Genomic DNA, 11,582 nt, shown 5'->3' with positions numbered 1-11,582 from the left:
GGGACTACAAGCCGGATGTGAACATCGTGATTAGGACGGGTTCAGAATGGGCGGCGCGGGAGGCGCGGCAGTAGCTCGTCCTGTTCAGGGACTACAAGCCGGACGTAAATATCGTGTGTTAGGACGGGTTCAGAATGGGAGCAGCAGGAGGCGTGGCAGTAGCGCGTCCTGGTCAGGGACTACAAGCCGGATGTGAACATCGTGTATTAGGACGGGTTCAGAATGGGAGCAGCAGGAGGCGCGGCAGCAGCGCGTCCTGGCCAGGGACTACAAGCCGGATGTGAACATCGTCCACCCTCAAGGCTGTTTTCAAGGGCCGGAATATCAAAGCGGTGTGGGATGACGGGTATCAGCAACTGTCCTTTTATGATGCTAGGAAGGACCTCGATGCAGCTATACTCGACAGTCTCATCGGTCGTATGCTCCGTAACACCAGCATCCTTTGCATTGAACGCGTTGCTAGAGGACAGTGGAGGCAGAACTATGTGGAGGTAATATCCTTGCCGAACTTTCGTGTCTTCAATAGATTTTAACTCCTGCACTTGGAGCTGGGAGATAAGCTGAGGACTGTCTCAAAGGACATCTTCGAATTGTCTGGCTCGACCTGGTCAAGAAATACAGGCCGGACATGAACATTGCATACTGCGATAAATCCCGGCGGGATGCTGATGCCCAAGGGGGCGTCGAAGGCGCTGTCGCACAAGTTTAACGGGAAGTCGCTGGGCAAGATGAAGATGGAGAGCCGGCCATAGAATATTGCAGAGGAGAAGCGGAAGGCTATGGCGAGCGTGGATACGCCGTTGAGCATGAATAAGGCGTTTCAGATGGGGCAGGGCATTTCATCCTACTGCAGTATCTAACTGATGGGGAACCGGTCTTAGACGACGGAGGCTGAATGAAGGGGAATACGGATTGGTTGTGTCACAAATGGTACACCTATCGAGACAGAACTAGAGGACGTTAGACGAAGGAGAGGCGGGCGCTTGTTCCAACCACTTACCCTACAGATTCTGATGCCCAAGTAACTACGCTGTGTGACGAAGCCAGCTTCGCTCTTCTGGCCCATTTTTGCTTGATAAAGCGCGTACTCCATTGTTCAGTCACCGTAGATAGCTGGGCCTTCCGATATACTTTCAGTACGTGCTATGTTCACAACGTAAGGCAAGACGTAAGGAGAACTCACGGTACAATATACCTGAACGTAAGAAAACATGACCTTAAAGTCGACGAAAATCTAAGGCAAGGCAAGAGGTAGCACAAAGTGAGAGCATATCGTGAAAGAGAACAATCAAGATGAAGACTTACCTGACGGCAATGCGGAACAGAGGGTAGATATGCGGGCTCCGCGCCATAGAGACTGTAGTGCCTAGGACGTGCAGTAGCGTATAACGCACAGCCGATCGAGGTTCGGCAGCCAAAGTCGTAGGAGGGGTGTAGCATGTAGCCTGGCCCTCGCGCGGGGATAACACCAGGGAGGGAGGAGGTAGGTGAGGCCAACGGCCATGACACGAAGTCTGGCCGTCGATGGGTCAGCGGTGGCTCGAAGCCACTCGCCGAGTGCTACAGGCACGGAGCCTGGTCGCACAAGTGGCGGGCACGGAGCCCGACCACAGGGTAGGTGGGACTTGAGGCCGAGGCCGGGGTCTCGAAGTTTGAGGCCTTGAGGATCGATGGGGTCTTGAGGCCCTGTCGTAGCGGCTTGACGATTGCTGGTGTCGTTTGTACCTAGAAAACATCGTTGGTTAGTACGTGGCGGAGCGAGAGGTAACGGAGGGTAATGGGAGACGCCGTAAGGCCACAGAAGGAAGCGTACGGGCGCCTGTAATTCCAGAGGAGCTTGAAAGTTGTCGGGCTAGGGGTTATGTTTGAATTACCGGGTGGCCGGCGCGGGGTTGACAGAACGTGTCACGCGTATCGGACATTGAAAAACGGAAGCAAATCTGTGGCAAGGATTGAAGCAGAGATGCTGAGATTGAACCTTGATTTTCGTTTGGTGCTTTGCTCTTGTTTGTCGTCGACCCTGTTCCTCCTTTCCCCATCACCCAGGATCGTCGTAGCAAGGCATCTCATCAGTATCGGTAAGTCGTGTTTTCAGTCTCGTATGTTTCATTCTTTCGTCCTTTCCCTAGCCCGCGCCCGCGACCTCTCGATCTCCACCTTCCCATCTCTAGCGGTCGGGCTCCGTGCCCGCCACTTGTGCGACCAGGCTCCGTGCCTGTAGCACTCGGCGAGTGGCTTCGAGCCACCGCTGACCCATCGACGGCCAGACTTCGTGTCATGGCCGTTGGCATTGCCTACCTCCTCCCCCCTCCCGTGGTATCCCTATGTGAGGGTCGGGCTACGCGCTGCGCCCCTCCTGCGACCTGGCTTCGCGCTACCGCAGCAGCGAACCAGCCCTTGGCCTTCGTTGATCGTCTGCGAGCGGACTCTGGCTGCCGCACGGTTGTGCGTTATACGCCACGGCACGCCCTAGGCAGCGGAGCACCCTTGCTCCTTTATCTTTCTCTCTGGTTGTTCGTGGCGCGCCGCTAACTTTTTTTTTTTTTTTTTTCTCATTATCGTCGTTTTTTCCTTCGTTCTTTTACCCTGTTTTCCTGCTGCTCCTTCACGCTCTCGCCGTCGACATCTCCTTCTCGCTTTTTCTGTTGCTTTATTCCACGGCTTCCCAATCCCTTTCACTTCTCAACGTTACCCTTCGTCGCTGGTTCGTCTGACTAAGTCCATGGAATTTTCGCTTCCAAGTGATTTCAAGACCGTCGCCCCCTTCAATAAATCCGGGTGGAAACCATCTAGTCACCGTCGTCCACCTGAAGGTAAGATTGTATCACCAATACGCACGTAAAATCACTTGCTAATGTTTTTACAGGAAGATGCTGGCAACCTTACGATGCTCGCGTCCTAGGCATCACCCGTCAAAACGTGCTAATCACTTCACCCAATGCTTCCTATATTCCTCCCTATCGACCCAACCCCGACCCTCTTCGTGCAAGAGCTGACGGTAACTTCGGCCTGGATGACCCCTTCCTCCTTCCCACTATGCACTGCGTCGATCTCCCTTGGGCTGCCCTCTACCCCAGTCGTGCCTACTGGGACGGGTTTGAATTGACGGGGCTATGGTGGACGCCCACTGAAGATGACATCGAAGCTGTCCCTCGCAACGGTGTCAAAGTGGGACCGTTGAAAGCCACATCTATGGCACGACTCGAGGAGCTCTTCCGCGGCACTATGCGCGACAAGCGTGATAGACTTCGAGCTCGGCTGCTTTCCCTGACTGGTCCCGACGCACCGCGGAACAAGCAGTGGGTTGATGGTGTCTGGGGTCGGCTGGAAGCGACCTTGGATAACTTACGGTTCACATCTGGCGACCTGAGCGATAGAATACGTCGCCTGGGTGACTTTCGACGCGGGTGCATGGACTTGTGGGCCTACGCCGAGTACCGTCTGCGCGTGGCTTCTGCAGGACGATTGGGCAATGGCCCCTGTGAAGGCGCGGAGATCATAGATGGGATCATACGTGCCTCCCCGCGCTACGTAGGTGCATATACCACTCATCCAAATGTCCTCAGAGGCCTGTACGAGGCTGGCGTCCCTGTTTGGTTCCCGCGTTCGCCTGACTCCCTCACCCCGGAAACCCATCAACTCCAATTGGTCGAGATCGATTCAGCCGACTGGATCGTGGAGGATCCTCCCTCAATCCAAGGTGAAAGGACCCCCTTCCCCCTCATCGTCGACTGGCCATTGCACCCCTGCAGACTATGGATGGCCCGCTATGGCTATGGCTTCTCTTCGGAACACAGTACCATCCCTTTCGACGGCCGGGTCCCATGCCCGGAAACGCGCAGTAACGGAACTCAGGCCGGGCCCTCTCGCTTTGTCCATCCAGGTCGACAGACGAGGAAGCCTTGTAAGTCATTCTACAGTTTTTTCCTGTTCGGACGGATCTCATGGTAGCCAACTTATTTTCTAGATGATCGTGCCTCAAAAAGCAAGGGCAATGACAGGAATAAGAAGGCGACACCTGCTGAGAACAGGGCCAAAGCGTTCAAGGTCGAGGATATCGACAGCCCAGCCTTCTCAGGCATGTTTACTCTCTGGGAACGCGCCCTGAACGCAGCCAAGAGAAGCACCCTTCCTCCTGACACGCTGCGAGAAGGTATGGACGGTTATCGGTTCCCCAATCCGGCCTGGTTCGTCGGCACTGCTCTCAAGGAGAAGTACTTGAAGAACTGGCTCATCATGCGGCCGCTGTGGATCGAGTACATCCACCAAGCGATGTTCAACCCGTCTCTCGATGCCATCGGCACTGGGAGTGTTCATGTTCTCCCGGGTGCGCAGGGCACCTCTCACGCACAGACGGTGGCACCTGCTGCTCTGCCGAATGTGCTGGCGGTCCCCAACTCGCAAGGGTGGAGAGATATGCTCGGAGGGCAGCTTTTCAGGTTCGACCCCGACCGTGCTCACACAGTTACGTCGGTTCAATGTGTCGCAGCGTTAGCTTGTTTCGCCCCTGTCTGGAAACGACTGCAAGCCCTCCTTGCCGCTGCTGAGGCTTCGGGCGCGGTTCATTTCCGGGGTATACGCCTTCCGTTGAACGTTCTGGACAAAGAACTTGTCCTGAAGTGGGTTATATGGGATCTGCACGACATCAGCTTGGCCCCCGACTTTGTCGGCCTCGATAGGGCCATGGTCCCTGAAGCCTGGGCTTCCGGGTATGAAGCCCGCAAGCAGGCCTGTATCGCAGCATTCCCCTACACGCTTCCCGTGGTTAACGCAGAGCCGGATACCGAGTATTCTCACTGGGGGGCCCCTCGACACGGTCAAGAGCTCATCACGGAAAACCTTCGCGCGCTCGTGTCTCGATGGCCGTGTGCATCGTCCAAGCTGGGAATTCCGTTGAACCACGACGAGCTCACTGGTCGTTCGCCGCATGGAGTCGCCCAACTCGACTCTGAAATGACAGAGCTCTATGCAGTATGGTTCCGAAAGAGGTACAATCGCGCGCCCATCCTACCTCACGTCAAGCCAAACGACCGTTGGATTTCCGAGCTCGGTCAAGCGGCCCCGCAGTCTACGCAGACCACTGAGGCTGACACTGATCAGCTCATGGCGGATGCGATCGACGCAGAAGCTCCCGTCTATCAATCTGCCATGGGTCCGGAGCACCCAGCGGAGCATGTCGTGGACGTGGACCATCGGCCCACTGCGGGCCCAGAGCTCGCAGTAGACCTCGTTGTCGAGCACGCCCCCGAGAACAACGCTGAGCATGCTACGGGGCACGCTATCGACGTCGACCACCAGCCTGCCGCGGGTCTGGAGCACGAAGGGGAGCACGCTGTCGATGAGTCGGATGGAGAGACAGAAGTGTCTCTTGAATAGGGGTGTATCCGTCTTTCATTACGCAATGTATCGCATCTCGGTCTGTTCGCCGTATCGCCTGGACTTCTTTTCATTTTTCTTCTCTTTCGTTTCATCGCATTTTTTCGCCTTTTTTCAACATCGTTTCTTACAACTCTTACTAATGTCCACGAACTCATGATAAAATAACATGTGTTGCCTTGATTTGCTGAACTGATCTAGATCATCTTGCCTCCACAATGTCCCTACGTAAGAAGAACGCGCAGACATCGCAACCTTGCTCACAAGAAGCTGATACTGGTGAATCCGACCGATTAGTTCCTGTACAAACTAGAGGTGGGACGCGGAAGAGCAGTAAGCGGTTGGGAGTTTTATTACACGCGCCTGGTATGTTCATCGCAATGTCAGTTTTTCTCATTTGACTCTCGTATAGGACGCCGAACCTACCGTAAGCTTCCAGCTGAGAAAACCAAGCCAACGAAGGCAACTTCCTCGATAGCGCAACGAACGGGTAGTTCCTCAGTTGACCAAGGAGCACAAGCGCACATATCACTGGCGTCTCAGAACGAGGAACAGGCACCGAATGTACCTAACTCCTCCACGATCTCTTTGAACATTGCCACTAGTTCCTTGTCGTCGCAGTTGCTTCACGCTGATCTTCCGCCTCCTTCACCTCAAGACCTACCATCAATTCACGATTTGCCTTCGCCTCACGACTTTCCCTCATCTCACGACCTTTACTCGCCTCACGACATTTCCTTATCTCACGACTTTCCCTCAGCACAACACGATGAGGACGACATCTTTAACGCCGCTGCCTCGCCTCCCTCACCTGGCCTCGATAATAGGTATTTCTCTTCAGACGCCCTGCAGTCTACGGGGAACTACGGCATATTTTCGTCCGATGTACCCCGAAGGCGACGGCGCTACAAGTCCTCGCGACAAAAGCGAGCTAATCAGTGGCGTACATGGTCCGATCAAGTATTACCGCATCTAGTGGTCCCCTACCTGACGTTCGTCAAGGATTCCAAACAGTTTCGCAGGTCGGCTGACCTCTCGAAGCTAACGGCTTCCCGCCGTTGTTCGCAAGATTGTGATGGCCGACGGCGACGAGTAACTTTAACTTGTGTCTTCTTTGACAGTAAGTCCTTTCATCGTCTGCTAGCCAACTACGATACACTAATCTGATTATTATTAAGGGCTAGAAGAAGCTTCCTTTGAAGCCTGCACCTGCTCTCCGGTTTCGGTTCAGCTTGTTACCGCGGGATTATTCCCCTGTGCCCCTATAGACCCGTCGCTCGCTGTGGACATGCGCCTCCTGCAATTTGTCAACATGCTCTCGTTGCGTACTCCACCAAATGTATCCGCGTGGTCTGATACGCTCGAGACGTTGCTTCTAGCCATGGGATACAAGTTTCACGGTTCGGTGAGTATCTCATGGAAATATAGGTTCATTCAAGCTAAACAGTCATTAGAATAACCTCCGCAAACGGTTTCAACGTTCGTTTCATTGGTATCGAGTTTTATTGAAGCAGAGTGAAAAGTATTTGCACGATCAAGCAAACCGGTATCTCACCGCTGGGCCCGGTGAACAACCTAGTGTTTATTTGCGAGAGAGGTGCCCACTATGCTTTGGAGGAAACGACTGGAAGCGCGGACGGGGCATGAATACGAGGTACGGCAGATCGTTTCATATCATACCGGGTAACTAACCGTCGATTAGTGCGGATGTCATTGTATGTATTGATGCGTGCTTTACACAAAAGCGAACGAATGTGCACCGGAAGGGCGACGATCGCGACCCTCCAAATCCATGTCAATCCGTTTTTCTGTCTGAAGACCGTGTCCATGACGCAGAGCGTCTCGTTGAGAAGAAGCGGCAGCGTCGAGCCCCCAAAAGACGAGCGGAGGCAGCAGAGCAGGAAGACGTCGTAGAAGAAGGGATGCGTATTCCAGCCTCAGTGCTGGATGGTTGTAATGATAGCTTTGTTGCCGCAGACGAGAAGAGGCAAAAAGCGAGCACGAAGTTTTTCTCTGACACGGGGCTCATGGCCCTCATGTGTCGCCACGACCGTGTCCTGTGGCTAGCAAATATGACTTCGGCTGGAGAAAAGCAACACTACGCCCTAGCCCTCATCATCGAGCTCTTCAAGCACTTACCAGCCGATATGAGGGTTGGTATACTATACGACATCGGCTGTCAGCTGGAACGAAGTTGTCGTATTTTCAATTTCATTCCTGATCTCCTCCCGCGAATCTCCTTTGCCATCTCCGTTTTCCATGCATACGGTCACCAGTGGGCATGTCAAATTATCTATCACCCACGTAAACGCCAAGGATTTGGCTTTTCCGACGGCGAAGGCTGTGAGCGGCTATGGAGTGCGCTCAAAATGCTCATTTCATCCTTACGAGTATCCGGGGTGCGAATATGTGGACTTACTACAGTCGGGTCTTTAGCTAATTTCTCTACAGTTTCACCAGCGCCTTTTTGTTCTAGATCTTCAGGTCGATTATCTGGATATCAGGCTTCTCGAGGGATATGGGCTATGGCTTCAACGTCGATGGAAATCTACTCAACAGCGGCGGGTAGAAGCATCAAACGGACTGAAACGCTTGTCCTTTACCGACGCAGAGCTGCGAGCTCAGTGGGGCGCCCAAGTTGCAGCTCAAACACGTCCCTTGCCAAGTAGCCCTCGGCTTTCGTATCTTGTATCCTCAGCTTACGGTGTTTACAGGACAGTCATCAAGACGGACTGGAGAGGACCTGATGCGAATTCTCGAGCTGGAGAAAAGCTACGAGAAGGCCCGAGATGATCTTTCATCATTGGAGGACCGGCTTGCCTCTCAGCCTGGTGAACGGCTAATTGATAGTGCATATGACCTCGAGCAAGCTCAGACACGTTTCAAACGCCTCGAGCAAGCACTCCAGAAACAAAAGCAAGCGATGGGTTTTCAAAGCAGACAAAAGCTAAGTGAACTACGGCGCAACCAGTACATATATGCGCGGCTCAAAGCTTTGGCCCTCAAGACTAGGATTCGCGACAAACTCCGTCACCGTAAATTCGAGCTTTCCAAGCTGGAGCGAGCATATCGTCAGACTATGAATGGTGTGTTTGCTAATTTCTTCGGTGAAACCGGCCTACTGATCCATCGTAACTATACAGAGCAACGATTGCATGACCACGCTGCTCAGTCGATCAAACGAAAGGAGCCTACCATCAGCCAACTTGTCAAGCGATATAATGACTTGGTGACGAAACTGAAGAAGATGAAGGAGGAAGATCGATCACTCATTCATGTTGTCCTCCCGCACTTCATCAAACCTGACGGTATTTTCGAACTCGACGTCGATGATGACATTTGGGAGGATGTCGGCCTTCACGAAGATGAGCCAAATCCCCCAGCGTGGCTCGCTGACAACAATGTTCGCGAAGGTATACGGCATCTCCTCGCATACGACCGTAGCACGGAGGAGATATCAAGGTTATCGCATGAACGTACACGTTTACAAGAATGGAGCCTGGCCTCATGGTTGGCCTGGTCGAAAGTCGCTGCCACCTCTGGTATGGAATTTTACATGAACAGGACACACAAGTATGGGCTAATGTGTGCTACAGACAACGTGCTGAGGTTTCATGCAGAGCTACATCTCGACAAGTTGGCATTGACAATTGCCCAGTGGTTACAACAAACATTCGCCATACCTCCCGCATGGATAGTAGACCAATCGTGGGGACCATCTAATGAGCGAATGTTCCTGGCACGCGAGAAAGCGCTGGCATCTTCTATGCAGCTATCCAATGGGGCCGAGGATGATAGTGAGGTAGACAACAACTCAGCTTCGGAAGCTGACAATGTCATGGATGAATTGGTTGCGGATGCCGAAGATATGGCGCTGGTAGATGAGTATCATCGTGGTGACCAAGAGAGTAGTTTAGGTGATTCGGACAGTGAGTCATCAGTGTTAGCTTACAATGTTACACCTTCCAAGAAGGCTCGCTCGAAATAATCTACACTTTGCCAGGCACGCCGCCGGATAATGCTGATTCCGCAGAAGTCATCTACGATGTGTCTCTACGGAGAAGTGATACGGATTCTTTCGACAATATCTCCCTCGTTTCTGACGAACAGGGTCAGTTTACCATTATAACCCCATCAATGAAATGTTCGGCTGCATGCACTATGACATCGTCGCCTACCTCCTGCGCAACCTATGCAGCGGCGACATTCAACTCAGTAATGCAGCTCAAGTCCCCCGAGTTTGGCGAGTATAGCCCATAACGAGAGCCAGACTCGACAGCATCGCGATCAACTTGCGGTCCCCCGCGGACCACCTGAATATGTGCCTGCCAACCCTCGCTCTCTAAACCACACAAACGTATATCGACATACATCGTGGCTGGCTCGTCGGCGACCGCACTGGATTGCGCATGTAGCGCGGTGACGCTGTCATAGCTCTCCGCGCTGTGCCATCCCACCCACACTGCTGCTAGCGCACATCTGTGAGGTTTCGCTCGTTGCCGCGACGGGGAGTGGCTTGATGAGGATCACCTACGCTCGCGAAGTGGACGCACCGCACTGCAAGATTGACAGCACATACGCATCGGAGCGTGCTGCTTGGCGTGGCAGTGATGTGTACCTCACATACAACAATGCTGAGTTTAGTGGAGTCATCGACTTCTTTGCGAAGTCCTATTCGACGGACGGGCTGCAATGGACATCCAGGTCTGAGGCTGAGAGTCGGCTGGGCGAGTTGCTGCAGTGCTCTGGGAGCAAGGATGATAATGGTACGGTGTTGGCTTTGTCGCCCGGTGGGTGGGTTGGGTTGTATATGTGATATTGTGGAAGCGACTTGTCGCCTTCGTGATTTGAACCAGGGACTGTACCATATGAATGATATTACGTGTGCTGCCATCATAACAGCACGTCAGGTTGTAAAGGTTGATTTTGGATATTCAATAAAAACTTGTTAAATTAGCATTACTAAATCAGGTTCTTAATGTGTGGTTTAAACTGTGAAATAGGCAGGGTATATTATTTACTATGTAGTTCCTATTGAAAATATCACAGTCATTGTGAAGATAAATCAAAATGAGCAATTAAATTACCCCTCAGTCATTTTGCTGTATTGGTAACATATAGTACATGTGCCTTGACTCGTGGTTTACAAGCCTATTCAACTCATGGGCCATATGTGTGTGGTGACACTCGGCCCAAGGGCAACTTGTTGTGATGAGGTTTAGTGCCCGTGGACCAAACTAACTTGGGATTATTTAGTCCATGGATCAAGCAGTGGGGTGGGTATTTGGCCCATGGGCGGCATTGTGCCCGGGCAGAATTGTATCCATGGGCCAAATGAACTGCTGCTTCTCTGCCCATGGACTAAGTAGCATCACAGGGAATTTGTCCATGGACAGAGCATTTACATGTTGATTATGTCCATGGGCAAAGTGTTGTTCAATCGGGTCCTGTCCATGGGCACATTCGAGAGATGTTAGCTTTGTCCATGGACTAATGGAGGTCCTGTGGTTTGTATCCATGGGCGAACCAGGGATGTGGGAGCTGTGCCCATGGGCACATGTCAGGTCTTCTTGTGTCTGCCCATGGGCTGCTTTGAGACACCTGAATGCATCCATGGATACTACTTTCTGTGTGTGACTTTGACCCATGGATCATTATTTTACACATGCATGTGCAGCTGGAGGGCTAAGTATGCAGAATATAGTAACACATAGCACAAAAGAGATTGTACCAGCACAAGGAGCATATTGGCATGGAGAGCGTCCTTGGAAGGCCGTTATTGTCAATACCCAGGTTGTTGAAGGTGCCAATGAGTGGGGACTTTAATTTGACTACTCAACAAAAGGTCATATATGGAGCAAGAACAGGGAGCATACCAGCATGAGGAGCATACAGGCATGGAGAGCGTACAAGCATGGAGAGTGTACTGGCATGGAGAGCGTACAAGCACGGAGGGCGTACTAGCATGGGAAGCATTGGAGCATGGAGAGCGTACAAGCATGGAGAGCGTACCAGCATGGAGAGCGTACAAGCAGTGAGAGCGTACAAGCAGTGAGAGCATACAAGCAGTGAGAGCATTGGAGCACGGGGAGTGTACAAGCATGGAGAGTGTACAAGCATGCAAAGTGTACCAGCAGGGAGAGCATAGCAGCACAGGGAGCATACAAGCACAGAAAGTGTACAAGCATGGACAGCATCGGAGCACA

The 11,582-nt window shown here is 52.5% G+C and overlaps 2 protein-coding genes across 2 annotated transcripts; both read left to right on the top strand.

Annotated features, from left to right (window-relative positions):
- Window positions 1–2,722: 2,722 nt before the first annotated feature.
- On the top strand, window positions 2,723–5,376 carry CONPUDRAFT_151563 (uncharacterized protein; the record flags this gene model as incomplete). Its single annotated transcript, XM_007768026.1, has 3 exons — window positions 2,723–2,813; window positions 2,867–3,904; window positions 3,968–5,376. 3 exons carry the CDS (start codon window positions 2,723–2,725, stop codon window positions 5,374–5,376), a joined length of 2,538 nt encoding a protein of 845 aa, XP_007766216.1.
- A 909-nt stretch (window positions 5,377–6,285) lies between these two features.
- Window positions 6,286–9,364, top strand: CONPUDRAFT_51057 (uncharacterized protein; the record flags this gene model as incomplete). Its single annotated transcript, XM_007767146.1, has 8 exons — window positions 6,286–6,496; window positions 6,561–6,781; window positions 6,831–7,030; window positions 7,079–7,775; window positions 7,828–8,041; window positions 8,091–8,462; window positions 8,520–8,902; window positions 8,951–9,364. Coding segments are annotated over 8 exons (2,712 nt in total), but the record flags the coding sequence as incomplete, so codon positions are not given.
- Between the last annotated feature and the right edge of the window lie 2,218 nt (window positions 9,365–11,582).

The sequence above is a fragment of the Coniophora puteana genome (genome assembly GCF_000271625.1).
Source record: "Coniophora puteana RWD-64-598 SS2 unplaced genomic scaffold CONPUscaffold_3, whole genome shotgun sequence".
NCBI classification, from domain to species: domain Eukaryota; kingdom Fungi; phylum Basidiomycota; class Agaricomycetes; order Boletales; family Coniophoraceae; genus Coniophora; species Coniophora puteana.
Note: the sequence above shows the minus strand (reverse complement) of the source record. Positions and strands in the feature narration are given on the sequence as shown.